At 43.3% G+C, this 18,061-nt stretch overlaps 2 protein-coding genes across 3 annotated transcripts in view; one reads left to right on the forward strand and one right to left on the reverse strand.

Annotated features, from left to right (window-relative positions):
• LOC130404502 (serine/threonine-protein kinase VRK1-like) lies at positions 1-17,806 on the forward strand. Of its 2 annotated transcripts, none has more exons than XM_056609280.1 (15): positions 1-113; positions 516-672; positions 1,112-1,167; positions 2,557-2,626; positions 3,491-3,578; positions 3,881-3,989; positions 4,333-4,425; positions 4,641-4,773; positions 10,885-11,005; positions 11,356-11,414; positions 12,390-12,562; positions 14,289-14,423; positions 14,590-14,715; positions 15,197-15,376; positions 15,727-17,806. In XM_056609280.1, the coding sequence occupies exons 2-15, from the start codon at positions 543-545 to the stop codon at positions 16,006-16,008; spliced, it is 1,755 nt and encodes a 584-aa protein (XP_056465255.1). In that variant the 5' UTR covers positions 1-113; positions 516-542; the 3' UTR covers positions 16,009-17,806. The 2 variants fall into 2 exon arrangements, with proteins under 2 accessions (XP_056465255.1, XP_056465254.1); XM_056609279.1 differs by having other exon boundaries at positions 1-100.
• fancl (FA complementation group L) overlaps positions 15,498-18,061 on the reverse strand; it is a 16,492-nt gene continuing 13,928 nt past the window's right edge. The window contains exons 12-14 of the mRNA XM_056609281.1: positions 17,367-17,483; positions 16,876-16,947; positions 15,498-16,167 (exon numbers count right to left, since the gene is read on the reverse strand). Of these exons, the coding sequence (XP_056465256.1) occupies positions 16,132-16,167; positions 16,876-16,947; positions 17,367-17,483 (225 nt within the window). The 3' untranslated portion in view covers positions 15,498-16,131. The remainder of the gene's footprint in view (positions 16,168-16,875; positions 16,948-17,366; positions 17,484-18,061) is intronic.

Consider the following 18,061-nt stretch of genomic DNA (forward strand, 5'->3'; position numbering starts at 1 on the left):
CTAGATTACAGGAAGCAAAAGCAATCGGCATTTGTTTTGGTTTTGTTTTTAACGCTTCGAACATTGTTTTCTTGCGGGCGACACGAAACTGACATTGAAAGTAAGCAACTGAAGTAAGCCCACAGCTCATTTAGATTATGGTAAAATTATTACGTTTGTGATTGACCATCTGTCATAAACCAACTGTCCAAATCTTATTTGGAAGTCAATTCAATATTCAATAGCAGTGCCAGTCCCTCAAACAAGTGTTATAAATAATATGTATATATATATATATACACGTTATATAAATATAGTTGAGCGAGTTGCCATTAGCAACACATTAATACATATCGTCACCGACGGGTTATGAACTTCTCTTTGGCTGACAACTTTGTCCGGTATAACTTTCTTTTTCAGTTTAGTTTCTAATCATGAGGAACCGTAGACAACAGCCAATACATTAAATAGCCCTCCTTCGTATGTTTCTTTGATTATAGTGTGTACAGGATGAGTATGTTCCTCTCTTCCAACAGCTTTGAGTCTGCTCAGGAGAAGCTGGCATGTCGCGGCCGCGTAAGAGCAAACTACCGAAGCCCCTACCGGACGGCTTTAACCTGGCCGACAGCGAGAAGAAGCGCTGGAGGCTGGGCAGACTCATCGGTCAGGGCGGCTTCGGGCTCATATATCTAGGTAAGGAAGATCCCCAATAGCTTTCCCTCTTTGTATGTTAAATGTCCACTCGAAAAACAAAACCCTTTTCATCGTCTGAAACATGGTGTACATAACGACTGCTCAACTTCTATTGCTAATGGGGGATATCTAAAACATAGCAGAATAAGAAGAATAAATAACATTTTCAACCCTTGATTTGTCAACTTTGAGTAGCTGGAATGTGACACATTGATCTGTCTTGCCTGATAACCTATAACCCCCACCCCCCTAATCCTCATTGTTTACAAATTACCCATTGCTTCAATTATTTTTCACAATTCTGGCATATTTTATGGAAAACCATGGTGACAATCAATAAATTATGTGCAAAAGCTAGCAATTCAGCAAACACCTGGGCCATACACTCCGAGCTTGCTTGTCTTTCTCATCTGATCATTACATTTCTGGTTTCTCTAAGCCTCCCAGGATGTGGACTCAGCTGTTGCAGAAGACACCGGCTTTGTCATAAAAGTGGTACGTACATTTTTTCCCCCTCATTTATCAATAGTGAGTTTTACAGACATTTATTTACATGCAAATCTTTGAGATTGCCACTTAAAGTAAATACAACTTTAATATTTTCTTTTTGTGATATTTTGTGTATTCTAAAGTGTATGACTCAGTAGTAACCCCACATTTATCATGATCTAAAACGTTTTTTATATATTGTTGTTTAACCAACCTCATCTTTCTAGTCTCTCAAATATAGTAATCAAGTCGGCTTGCCTGATTAACATTGGTTACATTCAATTCAATAATAATAATGAATATTATTATTATTATCAGAGACTGTGCCATTCAATAATGCCAGGGTCTTGTTGTACAGCCAGTATGGTCGAATATAGGCCTAGTTATTTTAGAAATGTTCTTACATTCAGTGATTAAGAGGCAATGCTGAGATAAACCCTGATGCACACCATACTCTGCACACACTTAGTCCTGAGAGAGCTGTTGTTTGACACTCTGTAGCAGCTCATGTGAGAAAACAAGCAAGACCGATTCTGTGAATTATGGGTTGAAAATTGAGGATTCATATGTGTGAATGGCAGGGACAGGCGATAGTGGCAAGAGCATAATCTCCGTCTATGATGCAGTGATCAATGGAGAATTTTAAGGGGAAAACATTCCAACAATATACAATTGAATTAAATTTGTATGCATAATACGATATTTATGCATACATTATTTCGTATAGATATATAGACATAGCATTCAATAGTTATTAATAAATATAGAAAGAAGGTTGTTGGGTAACCGTTCACAGATCAGTGTGTCCACACAGCTTATCTCTTGTCTATTACTGGCTTTTGGATTTATGATAAGATGGCAGCGGGGTGTTTAGTATCTAGTTTTATAAAGGACCCTCAAAGAAAGTAATGGTTGTTTTTTCTTCTTGATTAGATTAGAACAGTTTTTCCCTACCTGAATAAATCGTTAAATGTGTTCACATTAAATGCCACTTTTGGCATTCATTTTGTCCCAGATGTTGAAATAGCCGGCTTGGTCTATAAGATTGTATGCTCGGTAGTTTGCTCTTGCGGTTGCCCGATGTATTGGTTACAAGCTTTTGGCTTCAGCCAAGTCTCGAGAATATATATTCTACATTTCTGTAGAAAGAAACCTTTACTGTTCTTTTGAGTAAATCTGTCCGGTTTAAATATAAAACACAGGTTACGAAAAACATCTAAAAACAGTCTAAAACTTGGAAGACCATAGACATCCCGTAACATACGCACACAAATGCTTCGCTGGGGTGGGTCTGACAAATACCATCTGTGGTCCCTTTAGGTTTGGCTGGTGATTACAAGAGTAAACAAACCCAACAAAGGGATCAATACGACTTCTTGCCTTTTCTCCATACAGGAGTACCAGGAGAACGGCCCCCTGTTCTCAGAGCTCAAGTTCTATCAGAGGGCAGCCAAGGCGGAGATCAGTGAGTAGGGACCTCCCGCTGAGCGAGCAGGCAGCTCGCTGGAGCAGCAGCGCATTTGACTGATGAAGTGGTGGTGGGACACACGAGCGCGCCTGCTCGCTGCACAGTAATTAATAAGCCAAAGCAAACATGCACCTCAGTGGCGGTTAGCACACACCCGACACATCCCCACCGCTTACGTCCTATCCCCTCTCTCTGGCGCTCTGTCTGTGTTTCTCTCTCTGTGTGCGCCTGCCTGAGCTTTTAAACACACAGAGAGAGAGAGAGAGAGAGGAGGAGGGAGAGGAGGAGAGAGATGAGAGAGAGAGAGAGAGAGAGAGAGAGAGAGAGGGAGAGAGAGGAGAGAGAGAGAGAGAGAGAGAGAGAGAGAGAGGAGAGAGAGAGAGAGAGAGAGAGAGAGGAGAGAGAGAGAGAGAGAGAGAGAGAGAGAGAGACCACTAGCAAGTAATGATGCCCAGACCTCCGCTGGGCCATGACCACCTGCCACCCTGGTGGAGAGCCAGTCAAGTCGGCCGCCATCGCGAAGTGAGCCAGGCTCACCTCTCATTGTGTGTGTCCCTGAGTGATTGATATGCTTGTGCTAGCGTTTGGACCATATCCCTCCCCAGGGTGAACCGGGAGAGATCCATCATAGGTGGCGAAACTTTTAAACACCTTATTACACTTGAAACAACCAATTTGAGTAACGCAGATACCCGTTGAATATATTCATGGTCACGGTATGAAGGCTGTATGGAAATGAAAGTAATTTTTTTTTCCAGGCCTGTGAATTTAAAGGAACAGACGTCTGTAGCACTTTAATATAGCACATACAAATGTATCAGTGTTTTAAAATCCTGCTCCTGTTATCTTGTTTTTATATAGTAGAACAATGGAAAAATAGCAAGAAGTTGAGCTTCTTGGGCATACCAACCTACTGGGGATCAGGGCTAGCTGAACACAATGGACTCAGGTATGGTCTTTTCTTCAGTAATTCTTAATCATGTCAAAATTAACGTGACTTGTTAAATACTTCCTTTGTGTTGATTCTATATAGATTCCATAATTTTACATTTAAATATCCATTATTATCAGCATCAATCTTAAGAAGAAAAAAAGCGATTAGTCAATGGTTTAGATTGGAATCTTAACCATTGTAAAATCTACCTAAGTGTAATCTTCAAACACGATAATACAACCACAGATGTTACTTCCATCCCTTCTTTAGAAGAAGATTTCTTCATTCCTTTGACTTCTCTGCATTGAAACCCTCAGGTACCGCTTCATGGTCATGGAGCGGCTGGGCGGAGACCTCCAGAGAGTGTCGGAGTGCAACAGGGGTCAAATGAAGAGGGCCACCGTGCTCCAGATTGGTCAGAGGCTGGTGAGAGGAAAAGTTCCCTGGAGTGTATTATTATCAAACTCTTTTATGCCCATTGACGGTGATTTCTAACAGAGAGGGCAAGGTGGATGTTTTTTTTTTCCAGTTTTAAGTCTAAGGCTATGCTAGCTCTCTGCCGAGTGCTGTACAACTATAGACAAAGAGCAAAATGATCATCTTCAAGACAATGCCCCCTTGGTTACATCCAAGGCTGACTCTTTGAATGTGTAGTTAGGCCTACGACCACTCTGGTGCCGTATGTCTTTGTAGTCATTGTGGAAAAGGTTGCTTTCGATTCATTATGTATCTTTGTGCTTCTTTGTGTGTGAGTGTATTCCCTTTATAGTTGGATGTGCTGGAGTATATCCATGACCATGAATACGTCCACGCAGACATCAAAGCTGCCAATCTAATGCTGGGTTACACAGACCCGGAGAAGGTGAGCCAGCGTCTTCTTGGTAGAACGTGAAACAAAGTCCACAGTCTTTGAAAACGTTTCCATTGATTCCTCTGCTGCTGACATCTCTCTGTGGTTGCTTCTGGGGTTATTTTGCTAGCCGTGATTCTTAAAGGACATTTAGTGTTATAGTTGAGTTTTGTTGTGGTCGAACATCATGAAGCTTCAAAATGATGTGTGTGTGTTCTGTCCTGAAGGTCTACCTTGCAGACTACGGCCTGGCTTACAGGTACTGCCCTGGGGGAATACACAGGGAGTATAAAGAGAACCCCAAGAAGGGCCACAACGGCACCATGGAGTACACCAGTCTGGACGCCCACCTTGGAGTTGGTGAGATGTTCAGCCATATATTCAATCACATAACAGTGACGGTAGGGAAAAGACAATGGAAAGGTACCAGAATAATCTCAGCTCTGAATTCAGAAGTTATATGATCACACATGATTATAATTCGATTCAAATCAGAATCACCATCCGATAAGTTTTTAATTTACTAATTTATAGCCAAAACAAACCTACCTGTCTGTTACTGACCATTCGGTTTGATATAAATTGCACTTCGTCTGCACATTGCTTTTTATGCATAGATGTGGCTGTTATTTGAAAGTTTTTGCAATTCCTCATTAATTACATGTTGTAATATACATTATTTTCTTTCCTTTTGAAATCCCCGTTTTGTCAATACATATTTGTTTCGATTTGATTCAACTTTATTGTCACTAGCAGAGTATAGATACAAAACTAATGAAATGCAGTTGACATCCAACCAGAAGTGCAAAAGAAGCATTTAAATACCAAAAAGTTAGCCGTTTAAAAAGTGCAGTGCTAGACAGTGCAGTTCAGTGCAGTAATGGGTGTAGACAGTTATACAGTGCAAGGCAGTAAAATGTAAACAGGTTGAACATTGCATAAAGTGAGATGCAACAGCTATGCACGTAACCATTTAAAAGTCCAGTGCTATACGGGGGTTGGGGGTTTGTTCAGCAGTGTTACAACCTCTGGAAAGAAACTATTCTTGTGCCTGCTGGTGCGGGAGCGCAGGCTCCTGTATCGCTTGCCAGATGGGAGAAGGGTGAAAAGTCCATGGTTTGGGTGGGTGTTATCCTTGACAATGGATTTGGCTTTGTTTAAGCAGCGGTCATGGTATATGTTGTGAATGGGGGGGAGTGGACAGCCAATAGTCCTCTGGGCAGAGTTGACTACTCTTTGTAGTGACTTGCGATCGGCAGCGTTGCAGTTGCCGTACCATACAGAGAGGCAATTTGTAAGTATGCTCTCAGTGGTACAGCGGTAGAAGTCTGATAGAATCCTAGGGCAAAGCTTTGCTTTCTTGAGGGTCCGTAGGAAGTGAAGGCGCTGATGCGCCTTCTTCACCAGACTGGAGGAGTTGAGGGACCAAGAAAGATTTTCTGTGATGTGGACCCCAAGGAACTTGAAGCTAGACACACGCTCCACCTCAGCACCGCTGACATGGAGGGGGGTGTGTGCCCTGCTCCTGGTTCTCCTGAAGTCCACAATAATCTCCTTGGTCTTCTTGGTGTTGAGTTCCAGGTTATTGTTTTTACACCACGTAGTTAGATGTTGAACCTCATCCCTATATGCTGTTTCATCCTCATCTCTGATCAGGCCCACCACAGTGGTGTCATCTGCGAACTTGATTATGGCGTTGGAGCCATAAACGGGGGCGCAGTCGTGGGTATATCCGCTTGTCTACCCCGTGCCCTCCGCTTCCACCAGCGGATATTGAGAACACATTAGCTGGGAAATGCCCACACGATTACCGCTCTTCATTGACCATCGATTTACCCCCTAACCACCACCACCACCTATCCACGTGGCCTCTGCTAACTCCCAGCTACTTTGTCCTTTCAACAACTAGCTTGTTAGCCTGTGTCAGAACCTGGGTGGAATATTTATCCCCACTCCCCCCCACTACATTAATGAAGGGTTGTGATGTTTGGTTAAATGGGAGGCCTGGAATGCTGGTAACCTTTACATAGAGCACGAGGGCATGCACACACACACACACACACACACACACACACACACACACACACACACACACACACACACACACACACACACACACACACACACACACACACACACACACACACACACACACACACACACACACAGTCTGCCTCTGCTCAACCAGGGTAGTATGCAATGGAGATTGTTGTGATGATGGAGGGAAATAATAGTTTAAAGAAGAAAATTATCAGTTTTTATGAGGATTTCAGTGATGTATAAAAAGCAAGATTTGTTCACATAGGTTGGAGCACAGATCAATATGTATATATATTTAAATAAGGTCTCAGCCACAAACAAAAAACAAATTTTAACGAAACGATATATTGAAAACCTGCACGTAGTCAACCTACAAGTTTAATTTTGGACCGTTATCTCTCCCTCCATCTCCCGACGCTCTCCTAAATGGACCGGATCAATCCCTCATTCTGTTTCTACTCAGCCAAATTGAAAGAAGAATCTTCAGAGCGACGATCGATATGACTTCTCAGGCTCCAAAAGTTAACCTTTTTAAGAGTATGATTAACTTTTAATCCTCTCCGCTCTGAAAGCCAAGAGGTCTGATTTGAACGCGGCACTGGAGCGACGTGTCTCGTTGGGGGGGGGGGGGTTGAGTGACAACCGGGTCCGTGGGCCGCCCCTGGCCCGCTGCCACGTGTCATCGTGAAGCTATTGTCGGGTTGCCGTGGTGCAGCCGGTCGACACAAACCCTGGGCGGGTGTGGGTGGAAGTTGGCGAGCGGCTGGAGCGGGAGCTAAACGGTGTAATTACACGAGCATCGGGTGGGCGTCCGGGCGGATGGCTGACCACCTTGGTTCTGACGAGGTGGAGCAGGAGTGGATTAAGTATGCGATGGCGAGACCCGCTTTAGGAGCAGGGAGGGGCTGGGGGGGGGGTCTGAATAACAATGGGAGATAATTACCAGCAACATCATCCCTCGTCTCACCTCGTTCCTGTGTGTGTGTTTGTGTGTGGCATGTGTGCAAGATTCATACGATAGTGTTTGTATTTCTATTCGTGTGTCTGTAGGTTATTCATGCATGTCCAAGTTTCTTTTTGAGAGCTATTGTCACAAATACACAAAAAGACACGCACACCACGACACTCACCTCATGCCATCTCACTCACAAGGGCATTGGAACACAATGGCGGCAAACACACAAAACAGCGTTGTTGCACAGGGACGTGCGGGAGGGCAGCGGCAGCGTTATGTAGTCGTTGATCTTTTTTTAATTGTTAATCTATTGTGTCGCGCTGGGAGTCACACCACTTCTTAAAAAGGGCTCGTATTTTTCATCAGCCTTTGCCTTCGGTCGACTCTAAATAGGGACAGAGCGCAGTGTAATTATAAGCAACAATAAGGACGCCACAGCGTAATGCTGCCTTAATGCATGCCTGATGCACAGTCCAAAGCCCACAAGGGCAAGTTGTGGGTTGTTAGGGAGCAGGGAAGCCTATATAATCAAAGTTGTTGATTTGGAGAGTGAGTATAAGTGAACTACTCAATATCAAGTGTCTCCATTTTGTCTCTGGCAAGCACCGGTCCTGTAAACCATTGTTTTAGGATGGCAATCAAAAAAACTATTGTTTGAATTTAAGTGGAGACACTAGAACACCTTTTATGCATTTATTGTTGTTGTTGGTTACATGGCATACGACTAGTTGGACCCCCAGTGAAGAGGGGCTTAGGTTGTTAGGTTATATGGGATGCTAATAAAACTATGTAAAAGTCTTGATTCAAAACAATACTGAGGATATAGTTTTCACCCTGACTGCAGCTGTATGAACATAGCATTCAGCTTAGTTTTTGTTTTGGAATACTTGTATTCTTCTCGCCATGTTATCAAACCATTCATTCCTTCACCATCCCAGTGGTGCTGACCTAGAACTGCCTGATTTCACACAAGAATTAATCTGTGAGATCCTATGAGATTCCTCATCATCAGGTTAGTCCTTCTCAATGGGCCGTGATTGTTTTTCTATACACCTTTGAAATCCTATGTTACAATATTTTTGAATGTTTCAACAAAAACACCTGCACAAGGCATAGAAGAACCCACTGGTTTCTTACCAACGGCGGAAACTTAAAATACACAACTTAGCAATTCAATCAGTGGTACTGTAGGTACATATCCTTGCATCCCCAGACGAATTGCAAACTGGAACATCTCTTTTAATTTCCGATTTCCTAGAGGTCACCAACGGGCGCTCATGAAGCAATCGGATAGGGCTACAACCAATCATTGCAAACGAATGGGTGACGCATGAGGGACAAAGCAAAGACGTCTTTATAATCAACAAAAACTTAAGTGCAGTCGTTTGTTCTTGTTTTAGTGAAATATACCAAATATACCAGGTTATTTAATACTGTCTCGATAGCGGAATCAGCAGACCGCTCTACAGCAGTGGCAGCCATCTTTGTTGTTTTTTAAAATGCTTCTACAGTGTTCCTTTGCAATGTCAGCATATTTATCCCGCCTCATTTTAGATAAACGTGATGTCGGTCCATCTCATACCGGGCAGATCTATTTCTGAATGGAGAGGGGAGCCAGACCTTATCTGCAGAGCAATTGAAACATGAGCTTGCGAGATACGACTGGTTCCCAGGCTAGTAGGTACGGACTCCAACCTCGTAATGTAATCCATTCCTCATGAGCGTCCAATGTGCGACTCCTTTAAAGAAGCTCATCAGCTGGGGGCTGAACGGTCGGTGGGGGATCAATTCTGGCCACTGCTCAGGGAAGAGATTTCCACCGTCTGACGAGCCTCGTCAATAGTTGATTTCTCATGGGACACGTCGCAGCCTTTGCGGTAGTGAGCTCCCCCAAAAGTCTTTGGGCACGACCCCCCTTTAGGATAGACTTGGTATTGATGAACTGCACGCGTATATTCAGAAGCTTCCAGACCCGCTATTGGCTAGATTATGAGAGAGGTGTCTACAGCACCTCCCACATCATCTGCTCCTAGTTATTTGATTCCTTTTCAGGGCTGATATTTCCGGCACTTTATGAGGCTTATTAGGGACATTCGAGGCTAGTGTTATCCAAAAGCCAACCAACCATGATGTAGAATCAATAAAGTCATCGCATTATGCGGTGCAGACTTGGAAAAGTGAACAGAGGTGTCTGCCGAAAGTGTACACAAAATGGAATACAACATATTCGTCTAATAATTAGTTTTTCTCAGACACTTTGGTACATTTCTCAGATCAGAATTCAATTCCTCAAATCTACCTGTTAAATTTTCACATCATTGTATCACTTGTGCACATCAAAAAAGCAGTTTCTCATTTCTTTGAACAAGTTGCAAATGCTTTGGTACGTCGATGCAAATGATTTTGTACAATTCTCTGCTCTTTCCTACATTATCAATTGCTTGTCATGTTGAACAAATGTATTGTAATGGTTCTCTATTGAGTTGATTTACCCCCACAACATTTGGGTATTAGTTCATATTATAAGTCTTTACATGCAAAATGGTTGAACATAATAGTTGTCATAATATGTCAAGCATATTTCTATACATTTCCATTAGACATTTTTTTCTAAATCTGTCATGAATTGGTAAACTCCTCCCAGGTGAATCGATTTCTCTAATGAAGGGAAATGTATGACGCAATAGATCAACCAACGATCAACCAGTTTACTGAAATAGCTCAAAGGTGCATCTCATGAAGATGTTTGTGTAATGTGGATGAGAATTTGTCGCCAAACCGACAGGAACGTCAGGAGGTGTAGGAAGACTGCAGCACTGCATGTACAGTTTACCCTAAGGAGATTGTCCTACGTTCACATTTCTACTTTTCTTTTTTTCTTTTTGCTATGCAGTGCTGTCTTTTCCTTTCTGTACCGCAATGACATGGTCTGTCTTTGCGATACAGAAATTACAGTAAAAGCGTGAATGTGACTCTTGCAATCAATCTCCCACCTACACTAAGGTGTAACTTCCAATTGACAGTAATTGTCTTCAAAACTTTAGCCATAGTTTACATCAGAACATCCCTCCAGAGCACACTGTTATATTGACAACATGACTAAACAATTTGAATGTCTTATCCGTAGACAATGACACAAGGACTTGTCATTCTGATGGCACTGACATGTTCATTGAAACATATTTACTTTTGAGAGATGAACTAAGGATTTTGAGCAAGAGACTTTCTTTTGCAGGTAATCCATGGTGTTTTGCTATTTGTACGAATTGTTTTGAGAAATGCACTTACTGTTTTGCAAATGTTGAGGATGATTCGAGAAATGCACCAAAGCGACTGAGAAAAACTCTGTTACATTGTTACAATGAAGGGCTTGTTGCCATCTTCATTAACTGCATTTACAGTGGTTCATCTTTTTCTGAGGAAGATGCAAGTTTTTATATCGTATATATATATATCATGTAACCCTCTCTCTGAAGCACCCTCTCGGCGTGGGGACCTCCAGGTGCTGGGGTTCTGTTTGCTCCACTGGCTGTGTGGCGCGCTGCCTTGGGACGGCATGCTGTCCAACCCTGCCCAGGTCCAAGAAGCCAAGGCAAAGTAAGACAACTGATTGGGAAAAAGTCATATTTTCTTTGCTGAAAATGTAACCAAAAACAAGTTTGGCGAAAACTAACAAAAAACATTGAAATTTTCACTCGATGTACAGTCATGTATCTTTGCTTTCAAGGATGATAAGAATTTCAGGTGAAAAAACGTTAAAAGTGAAATCTCTGAGCTCTCTTCGAGCCCGTCGAAGGACCGGTTTCCTGGGCTTCAACTCAGCCCCACTTTCCAGAACGCATTCTTTCCATGTCAAAATATCTGCCTCCTTTCCCCCACCTCACTAATCCCCTCCTCTTTCCTTTGATGCTCCTTGACAGTTTCTTAATTTTCCGTCCCTCTGTCAGACTGATGAATAATCTGCCTCGCTCGGTCCAGCAGCTGTCTGCTAGTGGATCATCTACGGGTAGGTGAAGATCTCTATGCTGCGTCCAATTGTTGAACTTGGACTGGTCTTTGTGAGGAGCGGGGGTTGGAGTGTTCAAGAGACTGGAGGTGTCTGCCAGATGGTTATAATGTACCTTCTGCAAAGCAATGACTTTGCAGATACAGTTTGTCCTAAAATATTGTAGTATTATTAAATAAGACAGACATAGCGGTAGTGCTTGCTTGTGCTACTGACCGCACTGTGAGCACTTCTTATTGTACTATGGGCTCATTGTAAAGAACCAACAGACAAGACTCCTGTTTATTCTTTTTTTTTTTTTTTATTAAATGAAGTATGTCAAGGCGCAGGGAGCAGAGGAAATTCCAAAGACGAAAATAAATCCTGCGAAAGTCACCATGCGGTCAGCCTTTATTGATTCTGGTAGATCGGGTGGAATTCCAAAACAAATGTTCCACCACTCCAGACACCCTGTTGATATTAGCCTTCTTTTTTCTTTTTTTTCGCAAAGTTTTTCCGCAGTGCACCTATCCCCCCCCCCCCCCCCCTTACCTCCTTCATAAAACCAGGCGAGGTCATGTGTTGAAGGCTCACTGTGTGATGTATGGTTGGCACCGCAGTGCTGATTCTCCAAGCCTCATGGTGACAGGGTCCCCGGGCTGCGTGCCACAGATAAGCCCCAGGGCATGCATCAACCCACAGTGCATGTATGAGCTGTGCACGCCATTACTGCACGCTATACGTGTTGTGGCGGCCCATGTGATGAATAGAGGTTCACTGTGCGATACACACACACACAATCTAACACAATGTCCCCCCCCCCCCCCCTATAAACAGCAACGCTTTGCCCCTCACTTCCTAGCTGTAACCGGACTGTCAGTACTTCAGGTAGATCACACTGGGGTTGATAACTTTGGTGAGGCACACATGTGCCAGTACTGACGTCAGACTAGGAATATTCTGAGATTCTTCTCCTCCTATCTTCCTCTTCTTAAGACGAGGTAGCGAGGTTGCTCCTGAACGTCAAATCCCTAGGGTACCAGCAGCGGCCAGACTACCAGATGCTCAGGGACCTGCTGGGCAGCGGCGTTCAGGGAAGGCTCGACTTCTCCAGGCCCCACGGACGCCCAGCCGCTGGGACCCTGGAGGATCCCCTTCCACGGGGCAAGGTAAGACAACAAGGGGCCTGGGGGTCTGACTCAGCACCCGCTCTGCCCCCTTACTTCATCATTTATTACTGATTCAAACGTGTTTAGATGTGAAATCCATCGTTGAACCATAGGTTATTTTTTGCCTGGATTAACACCAGGCAGAGGACTTTTTGCCACACCTGTTTATGGACAAAAACAGGTTTCCAACTTTTTCTTGTAACATAACGAACAGTATTGGGTCAACAAAGCTCAACAATGTCAGGGCAACGGGTGGTTCAGAAGCAATAACGACAAACGTGGCTGTCTTTATCAATGCAGTGAGATGAAACTAGCATTGCATGGAGATACCGATCACATGGCTGTCCTCGATATTAGTTCATAGCAAGGGTGATTCATTAGTCTTTGTCATCATATAACCAGGCAAACAAGTTACATCCAATGACATGTGATTCACAACATTCAGGTTGCGTCAGTTATCTCCACAACAAGAAACTATTTTACACACACACACACACACACACACACACACACACACACACACACACACACACACACACACACACACACACACACACACACACACACACACACACACACACACACACACACAAAGACAAGGGACTGAGCACTGACCCCTGGGTAAGCGCTAACAGGGAGAGGCCCTGCTTGGAGAGCAGTGGGGTTGTGAGCCTATGATCACTCCAGTCCTCCTCCAGTGACACGACCTCCCAGAGCCTTGCTGGTGCTGCCCCTCCAAACACTCCCCGATCTGACAACTCCAATCACACAGAAACACTTTTGCGCAAGGGGCAAAAGGGATCGCTGCACGTCCTATAATTGTGCTCGTTTCTATTTTATCTCCTCTTCGCTCCCGTGTCATTTAATTTCCATACTGGAGTGCTGGCCAGTTTGATCCCTTGTTAAACAGAAGTGGCCATTTACAGGTGGTTTAGCAAACAGGGGAGTAAATGTCACCGATGATAAAGGCCATTGAATGGCCGCTTCCAGCAAGTCATTTCGTCACAATAGTCGTGGAAATAAATGAGTTTTTATTTTGGTCAAACAGGGTCGGGGATAATCAAAAGCTGTGTTACACAGAAATTGGTCAAACTGATAAAGCAATTACATGTTGAGGTTGAAAGGTTTTTTTGAAATGACATCGTGTCATTCATTTGAAAGTTAAAACAGAAAAATACAGCAATCCTGGGCTTTCAAGGGAAAGTAAATATGCTTTTGTGGAGGACAATCCCACACTTTGATCAAATCGTCAATCTTCCGTTATTGCATTTTTGATGATATTGACTTGAAAAGAATTTGGATGTTATTGAGTTTCGGAGTAATTCTATTTCTGTGTGTAGGGGCAGAACACTCAATAAAAAAATTACTTGGGTCAAGAGAAAAGTGATCGAAAAGCGAGAAGAAAAAATATTGAAAAAGAAAGTGGAGCAAGACTGTCATAATCTGTTTAAATCATATAAATGACCACGCCATCAAAAACCAGCAGCTTGGCTCACCAGTTTTAACATCTCTGCAAAAGTACTTATCCCACAGTTGTAGCCGGGCTCAGTCAGTATGCTGGCTTAGTATCAATCAGTTATACTTAGTATGTACTATCACAGAAAACCGTACAGCCCTTAAATATTGTCTGTTAAGGGGGTACAGAGCATGGACAGAAGTTGTAAACTGAAAACATATATATAATGTGACCATATGAGACACATGAATAATACTGCTTTCCAAAAAGGTGGGAACATCAAAAAGACCACCCAAACCTGTGTCGTTGGATGAAGAAGAGGATGGTGCGAAAGGGGATGTGACGAAGACCAAACCAAGTGGGGTCAAACAAGGAACAGTTGCTAACAGCCCACGGACTGAACAAGTGAGGATCTATCCATTTCCCTTCAACTAATACTCTATGAAACAGGGGAAAGGAGAGAGAGGAGTCACTGGTTTCTCACCTATTCCGTCCCCTTACCCTGAACCAAGAAGTTTCTATATTTAGACAGAAAACCGCTAATGTTATGCAAAAACTTTTCCCCCAACAGAAGGGGAGGACCTCCAGAGGAACTTCGAAACCTGAAGCCATGGAGCTGAAGGAGGAGGAGCTGGCAAGGAAGACCAAACCCATTCCCTCTCAATATCTAAGAGGACCACCAGCAAGTAGGCCTGAGGTATGACAACTGTAATTTAAGGACCCAATTATCAAAAGACTGAAGGCTGGGGAAGGGGAGTCAACACCTCAATTTAGACAGACATTTACATAATAATGGTGGAACCTTTGTCCAGCCTAACGGACAGGAATCCAACTTGCTAATGGCCTGGTTCATGGTTCAAACATCATAATCACCAATAATAGATACATATCCTGTGTAACTGTCAGTAGCCTGGCATTAAGGTGTCGCCTGATCTCACTCTAAAACGAGCAGTATCAACATTCAACAGCTTAATATACAGAGCTGCTATATTGATTACACTTGCTAGGTTCCAGATGTACTGACTGTTTATGGATAAGAAGAAAAATAATCAGAAGTAGTCTATTTTTTGGTATGCTATTCCTAAATAACAGAGAATGAAGCTTCTGACGGAATAACATGTTGCAGCATATTTGCGCAAAGGCTAATAGCTCACAATTACCACACGTTTTTGTGGCAGGCATCAGGAACAGCTGCGGTTAGGCGATCATCGAGAGCCAGGTCAGTGCCGGCTGGGTTTTATGAAGAAGATTATGAAAGTGAAGAGGACGAAGAGGACTGGGAGAAAGAGACCATTCCCATTGCTGCTTGCCACCTCAGAGGGCCCCCCATCGGCCCAAGACCAGAGCAGACATCTGCGGTGAGGCCAAGACGCTAGAAGACCCCGGCTGTCACAAAACATTACTGCCTAAAATCAGTATACCTCTGTACCCCTAGTGTATGAATTCCATTGTGTGTGTGTGGAGTTCTGTGAGAGCGAAAAAAAAAGGTTGTCAATCAAAGACGGTTTGAATTTATAACATATAGTATTTAATATTTTAATATTTGAAGTTATTTAACCCACATAGATGCGTAGCAATACGTTCTCAACTAATTAAATTCATTGAAAAATAAATAAATAATGCTTTTTGTTGTGATTATTAAACGTTGGAAAACATTGCGTCCATCAAAATGAACCGGGGTGTCAAACTGGTTATCTCAATTCAACAGACAACACTCCACACCGGAAGAAGGGCAGACGTCCGGTACGTCTGCACGAAACCCCTGACAGTGAGCACAGCCCGGAGGCACGTACACTTCCTCGATCCCCTCCCCCACGGAGGGGGGAGGGGCCGAGGCATCCTGGAGTGGGAGGAGCCATCTCCCAGGGTCCCCAGAGAGGAGCCCGGTGTCAATTTGATAGCGAGGACCATCTGGAGGAACATGTTTGTCTGCGGCACCGTTTTCGCAACCCTCTTTTTTGTCTTAGTTTGTGTTGAGACACTGAGGTGACACGCACAACCGTAATACAAATATGAATCACTAGAGCTGGATCGTGTGGGCCGTCCTGCCCGTGGCTCCCATGTAGTAATGTTGGTTGGAATGTGGTGGAAGACGGAAGAGGAATCCTCAACCTCAGGATAGTGGTGCTGCCATCTTTACAGTGATTGGCTGAAACACAAGCGAAAACATAATTTTTGTTTGAGTAAAGGGTATCCTAACAAGAGGCTCTTTTATAAAACATCTGTAGTTGGATTTGTTGACACTGAAGACTACCCAATACATCGGAGCACAATGCCACTCTCAAGGTGCTGACAAACATGCATTTAACGGTGCATCACTCTCAGGTGAAAGGGTTGACAAAACAGTTATTGATGTATGCAGGTGCTCACTCACAAAGAGACTGTCACTATTCTATATGCCAGTGTTCATCAACCAGTTTTGTACTGCAGGTAGCACGTAGGATGTCATTCTTGAAATATACTTTACAATATTAGAAAAATAAGGGAGTCGTTTTTCATAGTAATGTCTTCCATTCATGTTTCTTATGGATTTGTGTTTGCAAAATAAACACACTTGCAGCATTAGCATTTCTTTCAACAGTTTTCCACTGACCATGGCCTTTTTAACCGTAAAAATAATTGAGTCAAATGCTTGCACTCTAGGCTCCACCACTGTATGTGTATTTATGTAATCCTTACAAAATGCATATAAGGTGGTCTGCGAAAAGGTCTTGATGACAATTTAGTGATACAGCTTATGTCAAAGGTCAAGATCCACTGCAATATGCAGTATACAAAGCAGGTGTGTTCATTAGCCAAAGAATATGTTGAAGGCCACTGTTGACTCAATAATACGAGCAAAGATGTTGGATCATACCTTGCTGCAGTACGGACACTCGCCAAACACCACACTGAAGCTCTGCCTGCTGGATGGCAGTGCACGCAGCCACTTGTGGAGAAGGAGAGAACGGAAGAATATTCCTGTGTATACATACTTTATATGTTCTTATACGTGCTTGGAAAAGAATTGGGGACATATTGTTGTCTATTTGTAAATGTTATGTGATCATTCAAAGAAGGTATTCTGATCGGTCAACCTCTTTCAGTTTATCCATTCTACCTGAGGAGAAAGAAAAAGTCTATCGCATTGATGGTGGTGATTGGTGGCAATCTCTGACCTCACATTTTTGGATATGCAAGATCATTTATCATATCTTGGTATATGGGCCAAAGATATCTGGCCATTATTTTATTTAGGCAGTGCCTTATTAACATCTTCCCAATGGAACACATTAGTACAGACATTATGTAATGAGACAGACTTGCAGATCATCCTGTGTATGCGTGTGCGCGTTGGCGTGTACATACCTCATACAGACAGGCCTGGTGGAAGGGCTGGCCGCAACGCGGGTCGTTGCACACCTGATCCGGGATGGCGGTCTCCAGTCGATAGGCATAACAGATGCCACACTCTGCGCTGAAGCTCTGCACACACAGGAGCACGTAACGCATGATATCGCTGACACCACCCCTCAGCCGTCAATTATGAGGGCCGCATGTTGTTATTTTTTAATCCGAAAAACAAGCAAACGAAGAAAAAGGGCGCATCAGCAGTTATGTTCTTCGCTATTTGTATTTCACACACACAAATTGTAATTTTAGACAAGACTTCTGCATAGCTGAGCCTAGAAGTGTTTGATTTACTTAAAATCAGTTCCGGTTTTCCTTGAAAGCCCATTTTGGTGCCTTTAGAGCTGAACCTTAAAGTGTGTCCTAAAGATGTGTGAATAAAAATCATTCTTACGGAGACTAATGTAATTGATTTTGTAGCAGCTTTGAACGCTCACCCGTGGTCATGTATGGGGAACCTACTCAACGCATTAGAACAGTGTTTGAGTTGAAGCTCTGGCCTCTGTCAGGGACGGCTTCACCAAGTTACGCCCAACTCCTCAAATTCCCCCCTCGAAGAATCATCCTTATGCCACCTTTTCTCTCTCCTGGCTCACACTCTCCCCTTCCCCCCACCCCCTCCCTCCTCTCTCTGCCTTCGTTTGCACTTTTCA

This window comes from Gadus chalcogrammus, chromosome 15 (genome assembly GCF_026213295.1).
Source record: "Gadus chalcogrammus isolate NIFS_2021 chromosome 15, NIFS_Gcha_1.0, whole genome shotgun sequence".
In the NCBI taxonomy this organism is placed as follows: domain Eukaryota; kingdom Metazoa; phylum Chordata; class Actinopteri; order Gadiformes; family Gadidae; genus Gadus; species Gadus chalcogrammus.